At 37.4% G+C, this 25152-nt stretch overlaps 1 protein-coding gene across 2 annotated transcripts; it reads right to left on the reverse strand.

The window, feature by feature from the left end:
* Window positions 1-1166: 1166 nt before the first annotated feature.
* NBN (nibrin) lies at window positions 1167-24254 on the reverse strand. Of its 2 annotated transcripts, XM_082295925.1 has the most exons (16): window positions 24121-24254; window positions 22423-22556; window positions 19591-19736; window positions 18142-18301; window positions 17650-17753; window positions 13378-13495; window positions 12905-13095; window positions 11747-11847; window positions 9964-10099; window positions 9253-9516; window positions 8509-8977; window positions 6442-6528; window positions 5127-5282; window positions 4017-4130; window positions 2954-3003; window positions 1168-1326 (listed from the first exon to the last, which is right to left on the reverse strand). In XM_082295925.1, the coding sequence occupies exons 1-16, from the start codon at window positions 24149-24151 to the stop codon at window positions 1296-1298; spliced, it is 2292 nt and encodes a 763-aa protein (XP_082152051.1). In that variant the 5' UTR covers window positions 24152-24254; the 3' UTR covers window positions 1168-1295. The 2 variants fall into 2 exon arrangements, with proteins under 2 accessions (XP_082152052.1, XP_082152051.1); XM_082295926.1 differs by lacking the exon at window positions 6442-6528 and having other exon boundaries at window positions 1167-1326.
* Window positions 24255-25152: the final 898 nt, after the last annotated feature.

The following is a 25152-nucleotide window of genomic DNA, read 5'->3' on the forward strand; positions in this document are numbered from 1 at the left end:
GGAACTCAGAAGTATTGGGCTACAGTTTGTGTATCACTCTGGACATTGTTGATCAGCAAGAAGATGCCAAGACAGACATGAGAAAACACTGGCTTTGGAAGACCAAATATTTTCTGCATGGTTCAACCATGTTGACTTCAGCACATCTGTATACACAGATCTCGCAATACTGCTCTTTAAATCTGATACACAATGGAGCAGCTTCAAACAGTGCACCTCATCTTGCTTGTATGCTCAGAGGTCTTGGCAGAGGAAGTAATTTTGTTTGTGTCAATTCAATTACATCAACCAGATTACTTCCTCACATGAAGAAAGAGATCCTCCCTCTTGAAAGAGGATGCAATAAAGCTACTGTCCATCTTTATCGCTATTTGATGGCTTCATACAGCTGAGCAGGAGGTCTGGAAAGTTTTTTTCACTGTACTTCCAGGGGAATCTCACAAATTGCAAGTTCTCAGATTACTAAAATGAGCTCTTCTGATCCACAAACAAGCAACTGTTTCCCTGTTAATTGACCTATTTTGAAGGCCATATTTTTACACAGTGATTGCAAAAAGTAAAGGCACGAAAGAAAGAAATAGGTCAAATAATTTAAAATCCCAAATTGGAGTGCAACAGCTCTTTGAAGACTTTGTCTGGCTTGGAAGTTCATTTAACAAATGAACATTCAACCACACTGATTTAAAGGCGTAAATGAAAGTATGTTTAAGCAAAAAACCAACAAAAAGCTGGGTTTTTTTAGTTCCAAGATCTTCTGTAACAGTAACAATAGTACATGCTCTACATAATGAACCACAGAGAAGTGATTCATTATGACTCATATCATGATCATATCATATCAACCATATCATATCATGATCAAATACCAGTTGCATCTCAGCCTCAATAGATTTTCAATTTTTAATATAACACCCTTGAAAATACCCAGTTAACAAAGCCTTTCTGAAAAGAGAAAAAATAGCCTGATGCTAACTTCCTTTTTCTTTCCCAATACAGTAGTGATAAACAAACATCAGAAAGAGCCTAAAATGAAATCCTAAGTATCTATGGTATTTTACTAAGCATTACTCTGAAGTGAATAATGGGAAGGTCTTGAAAATGTGCAACCTGTAAGTACCAAGCAGTGAAAGGAACTTTTTTTTTTCTTTATTAAAAGCAAGACTTAGAAAACATGTCTTACAATAATACATAGTTCACATGGTCATATATAGGGACGTCATACACACTGTAACCAGGAAACCTAAGGAACAGAAAACAGGTTTTGCCAGAGAAACATTGTAAATCCAGGTCACAATTTATCTTCTTCTTTTCACGTTAGGATCGTATCTGCAACAAAAAAATAAAATTTGTCACAAATAAGTAAAACAATGATATTCAAAGTTTATATAGATCTAGATATACAATGTGATGTAAATAGCTTTATTATATATTCATAACAAGAGAATGGCCAAGTGTTCAGTCCTTTCTCTGACTACACTCCTATAATTAACTGCAGTTACTACAAGTGGACTGAAGGATGCCTAAGGTAGAACCTGTGTATGAACTAGAGATAACCTCCAGTAAAATTTTCCTATTTCCTAACTACTTACAGCCTTTAAATCTGATGTATGAACAAGCTTCTCCAAGCCTTTAATGTCCCAACACTAAGTTCTTTACTGAAAAAGGACACCAAAAAAAACAAAGAGGAGGAAGGGGAAAGGGATCCTGTAAGTTTACATTTATGTACATTTGGCCACAAGTCATTCAAAAACCTTTCTGCTGCTTCCTACTCCTACATAAAGCAGATCCTTGCCCTACCTTCCCCTTTATACAGCTTCTGATTGACTGTTAGAAATTTAGAGCTACTTTCTGGATATACTAAGTAGTTACCTGATTTACTGCAATATGCTTATAGCTTGACTCAAATTGACATTGCTATCCCTTGGCCATCTCCATTTGTGCTTTGTCTCCCAAAATCCTGTCACTTCTTTGGAATTCTGATGTGTTTTGTATTCATGCATGAATAACTTAGACACAACTGAATGATCAGGCAGTTTTACTTTCACTAATTCTGCTCTTATTCATCAAGATTTTTCTCTTAGACAGGAAGATGTGACAACTTGTGAGCCAAATTACATCACCACACAGCTAGAAAGGTAGTAGAAATCACTGTTGTTACTATCCAACTCAGTCTTCAAAAATTTAATGTATACCCTTTGAAAGAAATGCTCTATTATTAACTGTTAATTAACAGAGCAAGTTGTTAATGCAATAGGATTTTCTGAATGGCTCTTACAGGTATTGATATGTAGTATCATGTTTGTTTGATAGTGATTCAGAAAAAAAAAATCCTTCACAATATACATTTTTCTACTGAAATGCACAGCTTTTGCTGTTAGGCAAATTCATGACAGGTGAGAAGTCAAACACCGGTCACTTGTTTCTTCACATGAAAAATATAGAAACTAGTGAAATTTTTGCTAAATAAAATGAGGTCCCTGTATTAACTCTCAAAACATCTATTTGATTTTATTGTTATAGCATTGTAATGCGTTCGTTCTAATGCTTAAATGTGTTCTGGACAGCAAATTCTATGGAAGAGGGGGCAGGGGAGGAGTGGGGAGATAAAGCAGATAGGAGCAGGGGATGATACATGATGGAAACCTCACACCAAAACAACAGCAGCTTCAACCCTGTCTGTGACTCGCTACAGAGATACTGACACAAAGTCATGAACATCTTTTCATGTTATCTCTTCCACCTCACCTCCATCCATTTTCCATGTTAAATGAAGCCTGGATAGAGTTTGTTTTCCAGAGAAATTACTGAATCACTTTGCCTATATTCTATACATGGGTATACATTAAATTTTGAAAAGAATAGTCAAAGTAGTCTTTTCCAAAATCAAAATTTGTCCAAAAAAAGATGTGATGCAAAAAATACACGTTTCTAAGTACAAACATAAAACTCTTACCTAAAGAGATCCTCAGCAAGTGATTCTTCTCTTGCATATCTGTCCTGTTCCTGAGAAAGTTTATTTAATATTTGATTGTTAAGGGTAATTCTAGTGAACAAACTAGAAAAACAATATTCCTGCACTAACAAAGTTTTCCCAAGGAAATAAGTTTTCTCTAAGTACTCCATTTAGTGCATATTCACATTAGACAAGTTATTTCACTACTCGAATTTGGCTAGTGCTACCAACTAATTAAATGGAATAGTTTGTGAAATATGTCAATTTTGGCCAGAAATGTGGGGTTTTGGGCTTTAAGCCCCATTACAGAAGTAGAGAAATTTTTATCTGATTATTTGTGTGTAAAGGGAATTTTAATTAGCATTATCTATATTCAGGGATTAAAAAAAAATGAGATAAGAAGTGTTGATGCAACTGGATCTCAATCAGGCTGTGGAAACAATACGAATCATCAGCAAGTATTTTTAAGGATACTATCAGAAAATGAAAGTGCCAGAGAACTGCCACGATAAAATATTTTTTAGGACTTCTATATATAAAGGTGAGGATTTGCACGAAACAAAAAATATTAAATTTATTCTTATTACATCTCTTCTGTTGGAGTATACTCCAACAGAATTTTACTCACGCATTTTCTGTTCTATTCAAGAGTAGAATATCAACTGTACTGTACAAGTATTTAAACACAGTTAACCATAAAGAAATTATTTCTAGCTCCCTGTCACACTTTTACAAGTCACAAGTTTACACAGCACTTATTCCACTCATCAAAAGATCAATCTCATTTAGGTTATTGATTTCCCTTTATATAAATATTTCTGATTAGATGAGTGTTGCATGCAAAATGAAATTAAATAACCAGATAAAGATGAGTGTTACCACTGACCTCTGACATTCAGTGACTTTACTACTGTATACGTTCCCATGAGCATGTGTGGATAACTAACTGAAGTTTTATTTAAAAAATAAAATCCTGAAGTATTTCCGTAATGATCACAGGTTGGTATGACCACTTACATTAGTCAAGTTTTTATTTGATCGTATTCAAAAAATAATTTCTTACCTCCATTTCTTGCCTTAACCAGTCTTCTAGCTCTGAATTCTTTTTAGCATGGTGGGCAATCAAATCTGATCCTCCAATAATGTGTGGAAGTTGTCCTGCCCCTGGGTAAGCTACCTGTTGGACAATAAATTCTTACAACTACAAGGCAAGCATAGTGCAAGTAAAAGATCCATTTTAACAAATTCAGAAAGTCTATTCAGATATCACAGAAGAAAGTAAGCCAGTCTTTCTTTGAATAACACTCGAAAATCATATTCAAAAGTGACTGAAATTAAAAAAACATTTACAGAAAGCTGTTAACTCCCTCCTTTTATCAAAAGAAACAAATAAAAAATACATCAGATAAGTTAAATATGCTAAATAAATTTGATAGTGCATTAAATGGAGTTTGAAATATCGATAAAAAACAGTTTATATTTTATTGTCAGCCTGCATAAGCATCTGTTACAAAATGGTGGAAAATATTATCAGAAAATTAAAACATTATTTAAAAATGAGAGTATACTCCCAGGAAGTAGTACTATGTAATCACATTCTAGTCACACTTATTTTACTAAAATGCCTTTCTAGTCATATCATATGATTTTCATTTTTATTTTATTTTTAATATAAGCTGAAGTGGTACTTTTACACTGACCACTAAGAATCATTTTGCAATTGTCTTCCAGACCCAAGCAAGCAATCACCTTACTTTTGTATGATACAGATTTAGTTCTATGTAGAAATGCAAAATTTATTAGTTAAAATGGAAGATTCTCAATCAGCCTACAATGTATAGGTCTTTGGAGAAGTGGAATTGCTAGCTTTTGGAGGTACAACCAGAAGTTATGGTAGCCATCACTTAATGACTTATTCCAAGTAATAGCTTGGAATAAGCACTATAAGTATCTAAATAATCTAGCACAAGGTAAGCCTTTGTCAACCTGGTACTTCTTCAGTCAATTAACAAAATATCTGTTTACAGTATAATATGGTATTTAAATTGTTTCTTTCTTTAGTTATTATCAATTTATAAAAAATCTTTAGTAACATATTTCTACAATCTGAAGGCAACACTTTTTAATATTTTCAAATAGTGCCATCTTGTGACCATTTAAAATACACACTAACCTTTCTGAACATTTTGAAATTTTTCTTTCCCCCATAGTTGGTATTTCCAGTAAGACGACTGTTCTGTCTTGGATGGCTGACAACCAGAGATCTAAACTCAGTCAACAGAAGCCTGCTAGGAAGATTGCTGGAGTCATCTTGCAGGTTGCTGTGGCTCTTATGTGGGAAGAAAAAGGAAGAAGCATTCAAGTGTGCGAATAGACATACAGCATATCTAACAGTACAAACTGTAAAGAAATTATTGTGAGCAGAGCTGAGCAAAAGTTAGGTTTAAGAAACAGTGAGGAGAAATAGCAGTAGTGCTAGAAGCTAAGAAGATGTATGAACTTCTCAGCTTTCTTATTTACCATGAATAGAGTAAATTTGTTTCTCATGTATTTAAATACTTCACAAAAGACCAGGTTGAACATCTCAATTCTAGCCTACAGTTACCCGGCCAACTCTAGGGCTATAAGCTGAATTTGATCAATGCATCAAATTATTCTTGTCCATGAGAATGCTCATATGCGAGCAAGTCTGCATGAACACTTTGCTGCCTGGGGCTACAACTATGCAGATTCAAAAGAAGTCTGGGTGCAGGATAAGCTCACAAGTAACATTAAACTATGTTCAAGGACAGCTCCAGCCCATATGCAGTACAGTGGTTTTATAGCAAAGTATAACTATAAGTCCTTTAATCTCAGCTGACCCTGCACTGTGGTACACCTCTTCTTCAGCTGTTTTTTGTATGTAGATGAAAAAATATTATTGTGCCCCTTGTTGACTGGCTACACTTTAATATCTCTTCAGAATGTTTTTTTTTTCAATTTCATTCAGCCTAGTCTCCTTTGCCTCACTGCCACTGCAAGCAATTCTCTCCTTCCTTCATCTCACCTACAAAAAATTAGCACACTATCTAATGTTAATCACTGTATATCACATCCATTTTCCCAGTGGTCCATCTCCTCCATTCTAGCTGTGATCTTAGAGCAGACAAGATTACATCCTTGGCAGGTCTTTAAGAAGTAATCTAAGAAAAACATCAGTACAAGTATTAACCACATTGAAGGCTTAATACAATTACCTGTAGTTTCAGTCACCTTAAGTATCCACCCAAAAGCCATTACAGAAGCACACAGATGAACTACAAATGCTCTTTTTTTTCCACGGTCTGTAAGTTGGACTGCACTATTCAAATTTACATATGATTACATTAACGAGTACAATCTTCCAAACCTCCTTTACCCTGAAATAGGATCCAGAAATACTATGTTCTTAAAATCAAAATTTTGATATATTTTCGTAATGCTTCTTAAAGTTCACTGTTCAAACTTACAATCAGCTCGCTCCTGAAGTCTGATGACTCTTGCTTAATATTACTTCTCATTTCTGAAGTTAGAACTGATCCAAGTTCATCTTCTTTCTATTTGATTAAAAATTATTTTAAATATAAAGCTCAAATGAAATGGAAATTTAATTACATAAAATTGTTTTCTGCTCTTTATGGTAAACATATACAAATCAATATAAACATTTAGACAAAAGAGAAACTGCGCTGTACTTTAGATTTTTTATGATTTTACGCACACCGTAACAATGGTTGGAGGCTTTCTCTATTAAAAAAATCACTATTATTTGCTCACTTGGTTTTTTTTCTTTCTTTATTATACACTAGGAAGTTTTGTCCATCTGTACAATCTTCAAAGTCCTGACAGGTTCTGGAAAACTGTGAAAGCTTTTAAATATAAAAAGTAACATTTTCAATTTGATATTTGAAGTGTACATGTGTGCAGAAAGGACATTTCATTACTAGGACAAGAAAGTTCTGCAGGTTGATTCTGTCCTATAGTTTAAAACCAGATTGGCATTACAACAATTATTTTCAATAGGTGATAAAATATCAAATCAGCTTTATGCACCCTGTAGGTTTTGAGTCAACTGCTAACATTCTTTGTCTTGCCAGATACACAAGGTGCATCTACACTTAGAGAAAATATTCATCAAATTTGCCTGGGGAGCTTTATCATGAAATCTCCTTCCTAGTCCACTGGAAATGTATTTCACATTAATAAAGTAGGTCATTATTAAACTATTAGAAGACTGCTTTTCAGCAGAAACTTTAAGTGCATTATCTGCTAAAGTACTGGTTAAGTTGCACAGAAATTTTTTTTTGTCCTTCAGAACCCTGACAAGAAGTTAGACTAGAAAAACTTTCCAAGCCACAACAAAATTCAATAGACTATTCCAAGCACCAATTTTAGTCTGTCAGTATGGTCAGACCTAACAAAAAGTACCTACTCTCTGATAGTATAAAAAGCAAGAAAAGTCATTCTCTAAATTATAGGACTTGTCTTTCAACGTGTGCCTCTTAGTCGCACACAACAAAAGAGCGTTATAATGAAGTTAAAGTTCACACTTCACCAGAAGCAAGCTCCAGTAAAGCATCAACAAAGTGTCAAGCTGGTTTGACCTAAGGATGCACAGACAATTACTAATTATCATGTGGTCCAAGGAATCTTGCAAATCCAGTTAATCATGCATTCAAACTTTTAAACATTTAAACACTGCCTACACTGTAAATGGACTGGACAGTAAGGTTTAATACATATATTTTAAATAAACCAAAAATAAACCTGTTCTTTTATTCCTATGGTATTTTTAATAGTCTAAATCTCTCAATATTGTTTTGCTTTACAAACCCGCTTTCCTTTTTTTTATTTTTTTAACAAAGGAACCACTGTTAACTCAAGGGGTATTGTTTTCTTCATATCTCTTAGACAATTCCCTTAGTGTCAAAAACGAAACCAGAAAATTAATCACAAAAACACAAGCTGTGTTTTGGGTTTGCTGTTGTTTTGGGTTCTGTTTCAAAATTTCTCATACAGGAATTTTAACAATCTTTCACGCAATATCAAAAGATTCTGACTTAGAAGATCTTGGACACTACTGTGGTTTTCAACAGAGGAGGTCAGCTAGAAGTTTCTTTAGAAAATTAATTACATAAAGATAATTTAGTAGTATCTTAGTATAAATAACACCATTATAATTAACACAGCAACAAGCAATATGAGAAGTTTTTCTTGGACCATTCTGCTGTTCTACTTACAGTATATAAAGCGAAAAAAAAAAAAAGGAAGCATTCAGAATACAAGCAGCTCTCAATTCACAAAGAAAAAATGTCCAGAAGAATGAAAAAACATTTAGGTATGTGTAAAACTGCAACCTTCACACGTAACACGTTAATCATTCTGAACCACAAATGGATGTATGACATTTAAGCAAACAAATTTTACAAAGCCACTTCCTGTATGCCGGCAGCCTCCTCCTTTAAAAAAGCTAACTGCATCCTCCTAAAAGAGTTGCAGATTTCAAGATCAGGCATACAAGAAGATATAAAACTTACCAATACTTTATTCTCCTCTCTCTGATTTACATTTACTTCTTGAATCCTGCTTTCTTTGGCTTCCAAACATTGTTTTTTTCGTGTATTACCTTGAGCTTCCTGGTCATGATCTACCATTTGATCTTCCCAGTCTAGGTCTCCACTAAACACAATTTCTAGTGCTTCTGTATCTTCAGATGTATCATCTAATTCCTTTCTCTTTTTTGGTGCATGATTTTCACTAGAAGTGGTTTTAGTGTCTGTTCTATCACTCGTTAGCTTGCCACTTTCCCTCATAAGCTTTACACCCATGTCTTCTACTGCAAAATTTGGGTTTGGGTCCAGGATGTTATTTTTCTTTTGATGCTGTTTTGCTTCACTGTTGCAGATTGATGAAGTTGTGGATTCAGTGCATTTGGAAAGAGGCAATGACCTTTCCTCCAATTTTGCTAGTTTGGGTACAGATGTCTCTTCTTCTTCAGCTCTTTCCCTTAGCCAGAAATAAATTACAAAAGAAAGAAATTACAAAAGCATTTTTGAGTATGATTAGCTGTACCCACAACATAACAGCTTCTGGGGTTTTAGGGACTGCATTGTGAAATTTAAAGTTCCCTCGAGGAAAACCTTTTCATTCTAGGAATTTGATCTAAAAATTACCTTTTTAAGTATGTGTCAGATTGAAAGTACATTGCTTGAGTTGAAATTTTCCAGAAACAGCACCAACATACCAACAAGGGAAGTAATGTCAAGAACACTTCAACGTACCTTTTTCTAGCTACCTGGAAGTAATTTGTAATTGAGTTCGACTGGTGATGTGAAGCACCCTCACGAGGTTTGCCAGCTTCTGCAGTTTTAGATGGTGAGACGGGCTGACTTCTTTCACTTAACCCAGATGTTCTGTTCCCTCTAGGCATCGATGTTCCTGCACTTACACTGCCACTTGTGCTACTGGTTTTCTTTATGGCAGTTGTATCCCGGAAAGCCATTTTCCCTTGTCTATGCACCTGGGAAGTATTCTCTATCTCCATACTAGATTAGAGAGAAAAAAAAATACTAAATGACACAGAGGAAGTTACCAAAGACACATCAAATCAGAGACACACTTTTTTAAAAAGCTATACCTGTACTTTGAATAAACTTACAAACAATGTGCTAAAACAAACTGTAAAATCTGCTATAATCAATATATTTTTATGATTGTGAAATGGTTTGAAAATTTGTAACAGTTCAGAAAGTCAAGACAGATATGCAGCATCTACATTTGCATTTGAAAGAGTCATCGAAGTCCTATGGGATGGTTTCTGTAATCTAGCACTCAAAAGCAAAAATTATGTCACTGCAAACAAGTGACAGCAATTTAGTAAATGCCATTTTTAACACCGTATATCTTTGCCCATGACAATGATACAGTTCCTCTGCCACAAAAGATTGTTTTATTTGCAAGTATTAGCTTAGAAATTTCCATGAATACTTTACCATGTCTGCTCTTCTGTATCAGCTATGTAAAATGTGCTGCTATCTGCAGCAGTTGGCATTATGGTTTCATCCACAGCCAAACTGTGGGAAATGGTTTGGCCTACAACGGCTGATGCAGGAAAACTTTCAGATACAGCTGCAAGACCAACACAAGAGAAGAATTAGAAGGTTAATGTCAAAGCTGTGTTTCTTTGCACGTGATATCCCACATTACTACCTGATCAGGTGAGATCTTTGTAAAATGGTCTTAAAGCAATTTTAATTTAAAAATAACCAGATTTATTAATTAAAAAAAACCTGAAAAAATAGTTCTAAAGGACCATATTCTGTAATTCAGATTTAACTAAATATTCCACTGATTAAGTAATGGAATTATGCTTAAATAAAAATGAAGCATAAAGGGAAATCATATATCAGTATATACAAAATGTACTTAGAAATCATGTGGTATACATTTTATGCAAAAAATAAAATATATATCCTGCGATATACAGTTTATGCAAAACTGTCAGAGCACAAAATTCCTTTTACTTACTCTTTTATGATCTCTAATGTAATTATTGTATCTGGGATACAAGTTTTTTCAACTGTAAACACAGCTCCCTTTAAAAGTCTCATATACGGTCTGCTTACGCAATTTCAGACAACTTTTATCCAACTGAATCGTTCACACTGGAAATAAGAATCAGCATTTCTGATTCATGCAGTGTCTGAAGGATCAGAATCTTAAAACAATCTGACAACTAATATTGTGATATTTTCTAAACTAATTGGACAGGCAATAGATCATACGCAAGTTATTCATACAAAAATATCAGTCAACCAAAATATTTTTCAGATCTCTGGAAGTACTGCATGTATGTGTTTCTCTGTTCAAAATATATTTTTAAGTAAGTAATAGTCCTACATATAAAGACAAACTTATGGGTTTTTTTCTCTGCTTTTTAAAATAATGGTAGGATTTTCTACCTGATACAACATTTTGTAGAACAAAAACAATCTATAAAACATAATTCTGAAAATTTTATAGCAACAAAATATAAAACAACATGAAGAGGCATGAAAAGAGAATTAGACAAAAACCTTTTTCTGTCTCTCAAAAAGTCTGTCTGACTTTTATTACTACTGCATTAGCAAATATAAGCTTCAATTCAAGACTTGGAATGTCCACCCCCAAACTACTACTTCAGCAAATGTAGCAATCATGTCTCATTGCCTTAACTTCTTATGGAAAGATTATTTTTAGTTTTGAACTGTGTGGGAGGTAATTGTATTTTCCTAAAGCAAATTCTGTTTTGTGCAGAGGGAAAAAAAGAAAAAAAAGCAAGCCTTAATAAATTAATTCCATTCTTATTCTCTTGATTTCTAACTTTCACCTTTTACTTCCCTATTACCCCAGTCTTTTAAGAAAAGACAGAATAGCATGGAATTCAAACTACCACATACATATGAATTCAGTGGTCACTAAAAATATGAACTTCAGATGTTTTTAAAGTACCTTTCCTTTCAAGGTCACTGTTCTATGTGTCTGCCTTTTAGGCTAGTTTTAGATCTACTTTTTTATTTACATCTAAGAGTCATATAATCTTCATTGCAATTTACTGCAAGACCATTAAAAACCAATTACCTCTTTAGAGTCCTATACATTTTTCATAGAATGTCACTCTTTTTTAGTGGTCTTGTAAAACAGAACAACTTTAACATTAGTAATTGATGCTCCTACACAAAAAGAAATACTGCCTCTTTGAGGCTGTTAATTTATTACTACCCTTCTTCTGATTACCTTTGGAAGCAGGCTGCTTTTGAGGGTTGCAGTATTTTTCCGTAGACATGAAGATAACTGCCAATCCAATTTCTGCCTCTGGAACAGCCCTAAGATTCTTGCTGTCAATATACAAATTAAAACAAAGAAGTTTTTCAGTACAGATTCAAAGACGAATAGGCACATGGGCACAGGTATGGCACAGTACAAAACTGTCCATTCCTCCTCCAAAAAAAAAAAATCAGCCTACACTACAGTTTTTCCCAATACAGTAAGTCAGCACAATTATCCTTCATTATAGCCATGTTCTACATGTATGACCTCCCATGTTTCCTGCTGCTGTAGCCACTGTCTAGCTCCAGTAATCTCGCCAATACATCTCTTCTTTCCAGATTTTTAGGCATTTAACCAATTATACTCTACCTCTGATTCAAAAATGTGTGAAAAGAGACTTGAGACCATTTCTTACAAGTCACGCACCCTGCCCACCACCGCCCATCTTCTGTACTACAGCCATGAGGAGAGATTGAGTACCATCTTCTCTACCCAGAAGGAAAATTTAGGGGAACTTATGTGTTAAGGATTGAGATTTTCTTTCACTGTTTTAATAAAATGGCATCATGATAATCCTAACATCTATAATATATGCAGTCTGCCCTCTCAAACAAAACTTATCATCAAAACAAAAACTAATTTTCATTATACAGAAGCTGTTCTTCAAAAACACTGTATACAAATAATTACATAACAATGAACCACATGACCTCAAGGTGCCATCTCATCTCTTTTTGATGAAATACATATATTTAATGCAATATCATAAATGATATATTTTGCATTCTTATAATATATTAATTTTAACTTATCTTAAATAGTAGAAGAGAAACTACTTGCTGTCTGTAATTTTTAAAGCAGTTTCATTACAATGAATTTTTGTAGAACTGAGTTCTACAAAAAAATAATAAAAAGAAAAGAAAACAGAAATTCCATCAAATCCTCACGAACTGCCAACTCCTTTCTTTCCCACTTCAGGAAGTTTTAGTTACTCTGCTAACTACTTAGAACAATGAAAAAAATGTCCTCTTTATAATCAGCCTCCTGCTTAAATATGTATGCAAATACCACGACCAAGTCTCTGTAACAGTTCTGAAATTACTGTACAAGAGAACAATGCTGTACCTTTCCAAGATAGTCAGAATGGAATCAGTCCAGTTTCTCAGAGAGTCAGATCCTGAGATCTGAGAGTTTGTCAAACCCACATCAACTACACAAACTTCAGGAGAAAGTAGTAAAGGCATTTCTTTTCTTCCTTCTGTCATCAACTTTACTTCTCCTCCTCCAAGAATAACTGCTGGACCCAGTTTCTTGTGCTAAAAAAAGAATGCAAATAAAAACAAAAATCTTAGAATGCAGTCAGTTTAGATGTATCAGAATACAGAACTATCAGCATAGGGCTTCTCACTGATGCATTACTGCAGATGTAATGTGTTCTGTTTCTCCTCTATATTTTATCTTGCTTAGGCCACTGTACTGTAGGATAAATACACAGAAATCCTTCTTTCCTGACAAACCCAGAATGAGTATGATTTCAGAGTGAACAAATCTGTGCTTAGTTATCCCTGCAATATTTTTGCAATGTAAAGCCTGATTACCTGCTTGGCGGTTAGAAATACGAAAGTTTTTCCACTGAATATTTTTTTCCTCTCATGACGCTCAGATAAATCCAGGTTTTCAGTGCCAATGGAAGGCTCATCAACTGGAGGATAAAAGCTGCAAGAACAGAAAATGAAAGTTACAAAATTCACATTCACTTATCAGTACTGACTCATAGTCCTTTCTGGTTTAAAGTTCCGAAGTTAAAATACTGTGTTTCTCTCTTAAAACTACTTACAGAAATAATTTTCAAGAGATTATTAAGAAGAAACAGAGCCCCTAATTTCTCAACATCAAAGATAAGACCAAGACTTCAGTAACTAAGAAAACACTTTTAGGAATGTACTCAACCAAACTGCTGTACACATAGCCACATTCTTACTAACAATACTGACAAATGAGACTGCCACCTCATTTTGCACTTACTCCAGATAACAGTAAAACTCCACACAAAATTAGTCATCTTGCTTCCTCTACCCTCCATGTGGTGAGAGCAGTCACCCCTCATTCTCTTCTACTGTGTCAAGAAATTGTGTAACACCACACTTGAGAACAGCCTATAGTATGACAGCAGACAAGTACGCTTTTCTTGCTGGTGGGATAGAGAACTGAAGGGATTAATCATGCAGATTCTCTACTGCTTTGTCCAATACAGGCAAAATGAGAAGGAGTTTAGCTGGGAAACATTTTAGGCAAAAATCAAATTCTATCCTGAAGCTCTAAATTTTGTCACAGCCTGTGACCACAGCTGCACTTAATGATGGCATGCCCAGAGCATGCAAAGCCTCTAGAGTCAGGATATGCATCTAACCGATAATTTCAAGATACTTACAGGATCGTTGAGCCACATATTCCCTACCACAGCAGTTCTGACAGAGCAAGGGGAAGGCACATATCAGAAAGGAGGGAAACTATAGGTCAATTTTAACCAAACTATACCACATCTGTGCCCAAATAACTGTTTATGTACATAGTTTGGCTGATCACAGAACTACTTATCTTTATTCTGACTGCTGATTATACATCCTTCTCATACTACTATGCAGGAAAAAAAAAAGATGCTGAAACACACCAATGAAATTCAGTTTAACAGCAAAGATTGGCAGATTCTAAGCAAGAAACATATTCCATGAAATGCTGAAATACTGAAGTTTTGGAAAAAAAAAATCGAGTATCTGTAAATAAAAAGACATTCCTCAAACACTGTGAACATTCATATATTTCAAACTGAACACAAGAATAAGCACATAAATTTTCTCCTTCATCCAAATACCCAATTCAATTATGATAGGCTAAAATGTGCTATATAGTTACAGGCTTTTCAGTAATCTTTGTTCTTATGTCTTCTTCACAATCAGTTCTTGAAGCTTTATGTACACAATGAAAATTAAGCAACCTAAATCCACCAGATGTTGAAAGATGAGTATTTGATCAGTTTCAGCAGCTTGTTCAAAGCTGTTTACAAAAATATTGTTGCACTGAAATTGAATAGAAATGATAAAGCCTAGTAACTTAAGGTAGAAATAGGGCAATTCAGATTTTAGTTATTAAGCCAGAAGACTTCTGATACCAGATCCTATAGACAGTGATTAACCTAAGATAAATACAAGGGACAAAGTCATTGCTAAAGATTAAAGGATGAGTAAAAACAGAAAAACAGCAGTTTTCACTACTTTGAAACTGGAGTATAGTTTCTTTATAAATATATATTAAAAGCTCAATTTTTTAATTTCAGAAAATAACTTTAACTGATGATTGTCTCCAAATAATACCCCAAAACATCAACCTTTGATTTTAAATATAAACTCTTATCCAATGCTGATCTAAGCTCAAAAGGCAATGGTCTTTTTCAGTCAGGATTCTGAAGTGCTCCTCATATTCTGGCCTCATAAGTCGTTAATAGTAACACTATCATCCAGAAAAGATCCTCTACAACCTTGAATCTCTCAGTGAATAGATTTTGATTCTTGGTGAATTTCTGTTAAAAACTCTGTTACTCTTGTTTTTCAAAGCCCTGCACTATTGACACTGGACTGCAGTAATAAAACACATTATTTCATACAGGACAGCACTTATGCAGCCATTTGTGAAATCTTCAGTTACTGTTCTTCCTCGCATAGGTTGTCAGAGAGTACCAGAGGACTGGGGTAACACCGTAAAAAATGCCACATTCACGTGGGAAGTGCAGGTTTGCAATTACACGAAATCTTACTATAAACAAAAAAGGTACTTTAATTATTTTTTTCTTTTGAACTTTAAGACAGTGTTTCCCTAGATTTTTTGGGAGGGACCAGCTCTACAGTAATAGTAAAGATTTAATTAAGTGTCACCCAGTATTGCCATCTCAACATACTTTTCCTATTTCACACCCAAACTAGTATTGCTCCAAGCTGTCTGGGGCCCTGTGGATATACCAGCTCAGGTCAGCTCTAGCTACAATGCACAATATAGAGATTCCCTATCAAAATTAGAAGTATTTTCTGAAATTTAATGAAAACAGCTGCTAAGTAAATTTTCAGTATCTTCCCACAAGCTACATCTCATAAAACATGACCTATTTAAAATACACCAATTGTTTTAAACATAGATCTGTGTATTACATCAGCTGTTCCATCTTGCTTGATGCAGAACTCTCTTTGAAAGCTACATAATGTATATACTGCTAGTGTCACTAACTTTTAGCCGGTTCAGCTCCTCTCAGGATCTTGAAAGTTAGCAAAAATATTTCAGAAATGTAAACATACCCATCTGCTTCTTTTTTAGGGAGAACTTAAAAGCTCAATTGTATTATCACTTCTGTATTAAATGGACACAGGCCCTGGTTTCAAGAGACAAAGACACAGTTTACTCGTTCCTGTAACAGACAGGAACAGCAGCATTACCATCAGGTAATATTCAACCAAACAAATTTCAAGTTGCACAACCAATCACTAGCTTTTGATGGTTTGTATGATCTGCTCTACAAAAGAAAAAAAAATCTCCCAGGAAAGTATTTCAGAGAGTACTAAATAGTTTGTTTAGTTTTCTTACATCCTTAGAAAACAATGCAGAAGTAGAAGGGAAAGTTACAATTAATTCAGATTCTCCCTTTCTTCCAAAAATGAAGAACAAATGAGTTTTAAGCCACTCACAGATGACTGATTTGACATATTACATAAACCCTGCTAATGTAAAGTAGCATCTAGAAACTAAGGAGTATTTCCTTCCAATTGCTCCAGATTGGCATCTGTATTCTTCTAACAAGGTAGTGTCACATTCTGTGAAATACGTTTTACCACATAATAAGCACAGCTCACTGTGAATCCTCTCCAGTTTAGTTTCTATTTCCACATGTGCACCAGCAGTTTGTTTAGTATCCACCCAGCTTCAGTCTTCAAACTACTCTACCTATGGCTACCACCATACTCACTAAAGAAAATAAATTGCCATTTCCTAACATATATGCATATTTATGCACATATGAATGTATATACACAGCAGAAATTTCTCACCTGCATAAATCATGTGTTCGTACAATAAAAAACCAACAACCACAACCCCCAAACAAAACACCACTGTCTCCTTTTCAAGGTAAAATGAGTAGCAATATGGGCTCAGATGAAACTGTCACATACAATATTCAGACTATTTCACACTTTCTTACATCAAGAAAATAACCAGAAGAGCTATTCTGCAGTATTTACTGATTCCAAATTAAGAATTCCCTTTTGAAGTTAATTTAACCATGAAAACAATAAATATTTTATTCTAATATTCTATTTATTCTAATGCATATTAGTATCACTTCATCTCTTAACAGATAATTAAAAACCTCTTCTATTTCAGGGAATTCGAGGGTCAGGCTAACTCTGTCTGACCAAAGTTTACAGTAACTCAGTAAATAACTGCACTCTGGGAAAATACATCTGCTTAATGAAATAAACTTGATACAATTTCTTTTATAAAAGTGTAATTTCTTTATTTTTATGTATCAGTTCCCAGAAGTGTTTGAAGCAACATTTAAATACTAACAAAACAAGTTCCTTTTTAGAGACAGTAACATCTCTAAGCATATAGTCAATTCCAAGAGCTCATTTTATAATTCTAGGGATGAGAACAATAAAACTGCTAGAATATTAAAATGTCAATCATATTAAGCATTTCTCCATAAATAAAATTACTGTGAATCGCATATTATGACAAAAATTATCAGATAAATGTGTAGTTATTTATCATCTAACTCCCATAAATTTCATCTGCAACACAGTAAATATGATCATTTGGCAACTTACCTTCCATGATTTGGCAACTGTTGCCTGGACTGAATAGCTCTGATTAATTCAGAAAAAAACTCTGGTTTTATAATTGGTCGAGCACAAATCAAAGCACATATAGTCTGAAAAACCAGAAAATACAAATTTACTGCATGGAAAAAGTTCAGATAGAATATGGTTCAACTGACATTAGCTTTTTAAGATCTGAGATGTGGAAAATGTCACACAAACAAATGCACAATAGTTTATTTTTGCTTCTGGGATTGTTTTGCTTCTAACAGCCTAGCTTTTAATTGGTGTCTTGACTAAAGTTATGAAAACGTAGAAGGCAACTGATGAAAATCACTAAGTCTTCAAAACTGTTTTTTTTTGTTTTCTTGCCCTTCAACCTCCCATTGACACACACATCTTCTGAACTTGGAAAAAGAAGAGTCTACCACCATTTTGTAGAGAAAAATCTTGAACAGGTCTAGAATTTAATTGGCATTAGTGGGAAAACTCTCAACATACCTTAACAGTAACTTTTACTGATACCATTACAAGGTGGGTACATTCTTTTGTCCATTCATTCACTATAAGACCTCCAAGCTGCTGGATGGCTTGATTTAAAGCAGTTTTCTGAGCTACATCTAAACATGAGGAGCAGACAACCAGAGGTTCATACTCCACTCTGCAAAGAACAAGTAAAAGAGAATTGCTTAAGTTAATTCAGCCAATCATTGTGATGAACAGAGCCGACTTAACTATCACATTTTTATCTCAGGGAAATCTGAAGGAAAAAAAATAAAAAGACCCATACTCTAATCTAGACTAAAGTAAAATCTTCCTGATTTAAATTTTCCTGAAGAAAGAAAATACTAATTTTTATTCAGAAAAATTAATGACAATTTGACCTGATGTCTGAAATATTTCTATGGACTTCTGGGTCTTTCACAGACATCACACAGAATTAGCACTTCAATAGCACAAGGTCTGGGAATATAAAAAGAAATTTGAGTGTGTGTCCCCAAAAGCAAAAGTATGCTCAACAGGACAGTTCAGCAACAGATTAGTACTTAAAATATACATCATAGAATGCAATTTCAAGTAACATTTCCTAACATTGCCATTATCCTTGCCCATAAGCTTTACATATATTTTAGATCTTCCACATCAAATTCAAAACATATCAAATTCCATTATTTCATTTTTAGAATATTTAAATTTCTTTCTACTTTGTAGACTTTCTAGTACAACAGTCACGATGTATCTGGTCTCATGGTATGATGCCTGTATAATATTCCAGTATGTTTACCTAAAATATTAAAAAATAGTTTTGTAGTAATTGGAAGAGTATGCCAAGCTTTTTATAACAATAAATAATACCAGAAGCAGTGATAAAACTGAATAAAATTTTAAGGCACAAAGCCACCTTCTGGTTACTTTAACATTGATTTTAATGGTCATTAGACTTTTTCTATTTATCTGTCACTTCATTTCCAGAACTGCTTCCCAAAAATAAACAGACAGCACTGACTACCATGTTAAATTTGGAAAAAAATAGCAGGTTGGGTTCACATTCTCCTGCAATGTCAGTTCTTTTCTCATTACATTACAAACAGCTAACAAGGGCCGAGACAGACTCTAAACCTTTCTCCCTTCTTCTCATCTGGTGTAGGACTTTGTTTTTTGCCTAAAGAGAGCCTGGAAATACTCACTGTACATGACACATCATCTTCTAAAATGCCACTGCTTTTCTAACTACAATTTTAACCTCCCAGTGTCAAAACAAATTATATAAAAATAAAATGGAAAAACTATTTCAGAAGCAGGTGTGGAACACAGGCAAAATACTAGTCACCTCCTTTGCTTTCTAAAATTTCATCACTGCTGTATCACTTGCAAAGTTGAATGATGTGCTAAAACACTCTTCTAAAAAGCCCATTTTTTTACTTGGTATTTTATAATCAAAGCACTTACCTAAACTTGCTCTCAAAAACTCCAAAGTTGATTCTGTCACCAGACTGCAAAGACTTTGAAGTACCATTGAGGTTTGATCCGTTAACAAAGGTACCATACTTAGATGTATCTCTTACTGTTAATATAGGTACTGAGAGAGACGGACTCTGAAAATAAACATAAATAAGCCATTATAGTTTATCAGAATGAGATAGCTTCATCAGAAACAAGTTACTATCACTGTGGATCAAAGCGATAGATAAATAAGAAGCAGCCCACAAAATACCATCTTAAATAAAGACTTTGGACAATGAGGCTTTCTATATGTAATTATTCATCTTCTGCTTTTCACTGTGAAGGAATGAGAGGAAAATACACATTTTTAGCTTTAGAACTTTTGTGCTTCTTACACTTGGTCTTTTTGGAGATTACACTTTGTCTTTCTGGAGACCGTGCATGGCAGCCCTTCACTGGCCCAAAGCCTGAGCTAGAGCGATTCAGCAAGGCTCTGAGATTTATTATTTATGTTTTTACCTACCACTCAGCCCTATCCTGGGCATTGGGCTGAATGGTAAGTAAAAGCCTAAAGTCACCTGAGGGCAGTTTTTCACATTTCCTTCCATGAGGAATGCTAGTCTTCCCCAAATTGCAGGACATGGAGACACCAGCATCTCTGGTTAGACACTGATTTCCAAAGCAGTTCACAAGCCAATGAGAACACTGATAGTTTGTTTTTATGAAATTGTGCCATGCAGTTACATGCTATTTCACAGAATGGATAAGGTTGGAAGGGACCACAGGAGTGATCTAATCCAACCTGCCTGTTGAAGCAGGTTTCCTTACAACACATTACTCAGGATGGCCTCCAGGCTCCCTTCGAGTATCTCTAGAGATAGAGAATCCACAACCTCTCTGGGCAATCTGTTCCAGTGCTGAGTATCGTGGTTTTACACTGGCTTAACGACAGGCACCCATGGAAGTCACTCACTCGCCCTCCCCTGCCACAGCTGGGCAGAGGAGCGAAAAAAAATTAACAAAGGGTTCATGAGCTGAGATAAGGACCGGGAGAAAACACTGCAAGGGCAAAACAGGCTCAGCTTAAAGGTACAAAGTAAATTTATTACTAACAAAATCAGAGGAGGATAATGAGAAGTAAAATAAGCCCTTAAAACACCTTTTCTTCCCCTAACCCCTCCCTCCTTCCCACCACCAGTACAGGGAGACAGGGCATGAGGGTTTTGGTCAGTTCGCCATCCTAGGTTTACTGTCACTGCTCAGGGAAAGGAGTCCTTCCCCATGTGAGACCAGTGGGGTCCCTCCCACCGGAGACAGCTCTACACTAACTTCTCTGGCAGGGCTCCAACCTCATGAGCAGCAGTCCTCCCAAAACTGCTGCAACGTGAATTACCTCCATGGGCAACAGTCCTCCCAACACTGCTGCACTGTGGGTCTCTCTTTCCACAGGGTGCAGTCCTCCAAGGACAGGCTGCTCCAGCCTGGAAGCAGGGCCCTTCTCTCTCCACTGGGTCTCCCACTGGATCACAGCCTCCTCCAGGCATCCACCCGCTCTGGCACAGGCACCTTCCCCACGGGCTGTGGGTGGATCTCTGCAGCCCCATGCACCCATGGGCTGCAGGGGCACAGCTGCTTCACCATGGTCCTCATCACGGCCTGCAGAGTAATCTTGGCTCTGGCATCTGGAGCACCTCCTCCCCCTCCTTCACTGACCTTGGTGTCTCCATGTTGTTTCCCTCACAGGTTCTCACCTCCTCCTCTTCCCTGGCTAGAAAAACTGTGCCCCCTTTGTTTTGATTTTCTTCTTCAATATGTTATCACAGAGGCATTACCAAACTCTCTAATTGGCCCAGCCTTGGCCAGTAGCATGTCCATCTTCAGAGCCATCAGGGATTGGCTCTACCAGACATAGTGGAAGCTTCCAGCAGCTTCTCACAGAAGCCACCTCTGTGGCTCCACTGCTACCAAAAACCAGGCTATGCAAAACCAACACACTCAGTTACCCTCACAGTAAAGTTCTTACTCATGTTCAGGTGGAACTTTCTGTGTTCCAGTTTCTGTCATTGCCTCTTGTCCTATTGCTTGGCACCACTGACAAGAGCCTGGCTCCATCCTCTTGACACCCTCCCTTCAGATACTGACAGACATTGATGAGGTCCCCTCTCATTCATCTCTTCTCCAGGCCTAGCAGGCCCAGATCCCTCAGCCTTTCCTCACAACTGAGGTGCTCCAGTCTCCTTATCATCTTCATAGCCCTCCACTGGACTCACTCAATATTTGCAGTATTAAAGGAAAAAATACATTTTATGTATTTTATTTTACATACTATATAAGGTTACATAAATGAAAATTCTGCCAACTGGCTTCAAAACATCCATAAATGTCACAACAATAAATTGCTGATTGCTAATTCTCCTTGGTACACTTTTCTTTTCTGTGTCCTAAGCATATAGAGAATTAGTGATGTGAAATGAAACAGAAACTAAGTCTGCAGTAAAACAACTGAAGCACTTCCCAGAACCTAAAAGTAGTCTATGTAATAAAACTTAATTGCATAATTTTCCTGCAATGATTATTTTAATACAAATTCGCAGGGAATCTTCACTCTGGGATAAAATAAAGCTTGGACCACTAAAATTATGCCTCTAAATTCCTCAACAAAAGCAAACAAACCTAAAGGAAATGAAATAAACTTCAAGATTTAAAAAAAAGACAGGTTATCAACGGTTCTACTCCAAGCATAAAACTGGTAAGAGCAAAATGAGAGTATGCATGGTCACAGCAGCCTGAATTATCCCCACAGTGCACTGATAATGCAGTAAAATGGTGGCTACTTACAGGACTTGTTTCAGGCTGACTTACGGTCAGAACTGCATGACTTCGACTGATAGACTGATCATCCTGAATTAAAATTGTGCAGTTTTTGCGTCCAACAACATATTCTACACCACTTAAAAGCCGATATGGCTCTCCTGAAAATAAACAAAAACCAGAAAAATATCAGTTTACAAAAAACACCAAAATACTTGAAGCACATAGGAGAAACACTGAGAAGTGAGTAGCACATCTGAGTCTTAGCTTTGCCATGCATCATTTATGCTCACAGCATGGTGCTAACAATACCAAAGTTGTGGGTTTTATCCCCATCTGTGCCATTCACTTAAGAGCTGGACTCAGTGATCCTTGTGGGTCCCTTCCAACTCAGAATATTCTGTGACTGAATTCTGTGATGCTGATTAGGCTGATTAAAATTATGCATTTAGCTTATAGAGAAAACCTCTTTCTTTCTTGCTCCCTTGCTCTGTCCACTATAAAAGGATACATTTTACCATAAATAAAGCAGTTTCAAAAGTGGCATCGCACTTTTTTCAAGGACAATATATTTTTACCAATACTTTCTTGAAGATTAAGTGTGACATTTGGAAGAAAAAAAACCCACAACACAATGTAAGACAGGTTTTCTAAAACTCCTTTGCAAGGGTACATAATTTTTTGAGGTTATATTATTTATTCACATAACAGATTAAGAGGTTCAGAGGAAAATGTCCTCCTAATGAATGTAAGGAAATATGCATGTAAATCAAATTGATACTTAGTAAGTTCAGCTTCTGACCAATCTTTATGCTTTAGCTTATGCTTTGTACCTGTCACCTGGACTCCATGGTAGCTTCCCAGTGAATGGCTTGACTCCCTCCCAAAGGTGTGCTACCACTGGTCAACAGAAACAAAAATGTTTCTTGATGAAAGTGAGTACATACAGATAAATTCCAGCTATCAACCCTGGGCAAATAACTTTCCAAATATGAACTGTGCAGAAATGATCATTCTGAATAGAATGACGAGTGTTTTGATTCATTCAAGAGCTCTCCAGGCAGTAAGTCAGTTCATTTCAACAAGATTAGGTGTTGTTGCCACCAGGAAATAAATCAAACATCCAAAATTTCCTCCCAGTGAACCAGGAAATACAGGGTGGACGCAGTTGTTCTGTGTCCTTATAAATACTTAGGAAAAAATGTATGTATTATATGATACCTATTACTAAAGCTCATATGAACAAGGAAACGTGAAGCATAGGGGCGACTTAGTTTCAAAACTCTGCACCCAAGAAACACCACGAAGTTCAACAGTTAGTCTTTGAAACATCAGTACAATAGCTAAACATCGTTTCTGAGACTGACTGCTGCCTCAGAGCTCAACTCTCCAGGTATTACAATGCAGGACTCTGTAACCTGCAGCACCCTAAGACATCCCACACAGGTTCGAAAAGCCCAACTAGATTTAACAGGCGCTGTGGTCTGCAGTGCTCCAGGGAAATACGGACGATTCGCCGTGGACGAATGCCCAGGGCAACGAGGACTTAGATCACCACTGGTCCGAAGCAGCACGGACACGCAAGCCCGGCTGGAGCCAGCCCTGTGGAAGCCAACACGCCGGCACACCCGGGGAGCCGCGCAGGCGCCGGTCGGGGCGGGGAAGAGGCCCGCGGTGCCCGGGCCTAGCCCGCCGGAGCGGCGGCGGCATCTGGCGCTCCCTCACCTGTTCCCGAGGCGGGTACCAGCTTCCACATCCTGGAGCTCCGCCCGGCACCCCCCGGCGAGGCGGGACGAGGCCGCGCCAGGGAGAGAAAATCCCGGGAGCCGCTGCCGCCGCGATCCCGCGCGCCGGGCCGGGCCGGGCTAAGGGGAGGGACGCGGCGGAGGGCGCCGCCTACTGGCCTCGCGCAACCTCTGCAGCGGTGGATCGGCGCGCGTGCGCGGGGAGGGGCGGGGCCGAGGCGGGGCCGGGGCGGGGCCGAAGCGGGGCCGGGGCGGGGACGAGGCTGAGGCGGGGCGGGGCCGAGGCGGGGCCGAGGCGGGGCCGGGGCGGGGCCGAGGCGGGGCCGAGAGTGGCCGAGGCGGGGACGAGGCTGAGGCGGGGCGGGGCTGAGGCGGGGCGGGGCTGAGGCGGGGCCGAGGCGGGGCCGGGGCGGGGCCGGGGCGGGGCTGAGGCGGGGCCGAGGCGGGGCCGAGGCGGGGCGGGGCTGAGGCGGGGCTGAGGCGGGGCCGGGGCGGGGCTGAGGCGGGGCCGAGGCGGGGCCGAGGTGGGGCCGCGCCGGGCTGGGCCGGGCGCGCTGCCGTGGCTCACGCCTGTGCCCCTGTCCCAGGTCGTCCCCTCCGCCCCGTGTCAGTGTGGGTCGGGGGTGGCATCTCCGACCCCGGGGGCAGCTGGGGACTCCAGATGAGTTGTGTCCCTCTGTGCTGCCCTTCTCAGTGCGCTAATATGCCTAACAAAATGCATTGCATATGGAACAGGAGATGTTCTAGACATTCATCTCTTAACAGAAAGTGACTTCTGGGTACAAGGAAGAAATAAATAGAATTTTAAATAAATGAAAAAACACTGGGAGTTCGAAGGCTATTCAGCAGCTTACCAGAGACTTGTCTTATGCTGAGTTTTCTGGAAAGGAACAGCAGAGGACAGGTATGGGGAGGCCATACGTGTGTGACTGCATTCACACACATCTGAGGTATGGCTCAAAATACCCATTTCTGCTTGTGCTAGGCAGCTCAGAGGAAGCATTCCTGATGT

The sequence above is a fragment of the Coloeus monedula genome, assembly GCF_965178545.1.
Source record: "Coloeus monedula genome assembly, chromosome: 1".
Lineage (NCBI taxonomy): Eukaryota > Metazoa > Chordata > Aves > Passeriformes > Corvidae > Coloeus > Coloeus monedula.

Bases quoted from the DNA above. Each gene is read 5' to 3' on its own strand.
- NBN (XM_082295925.1), bottom strand. From the start codon at position 24,151: ATGTGGAAGCTGGTACCCGCCTCGGGAACAG. The intron at 19,737-22,422 runs GTAAGTAGCCAC...GTTTATTTTCAG, and splicing joins GTCAGCCTGAAACAAGTCCT to AGTCCGTCTCTCTCAGTACC. The intron at 3,004-4,016 runs GTAAGAAATTAT...AAACTTTCTCAG, and splicing joins GGTTAAGGCAAGAAATGGAG to GAACAGGACAGATATGCAAG.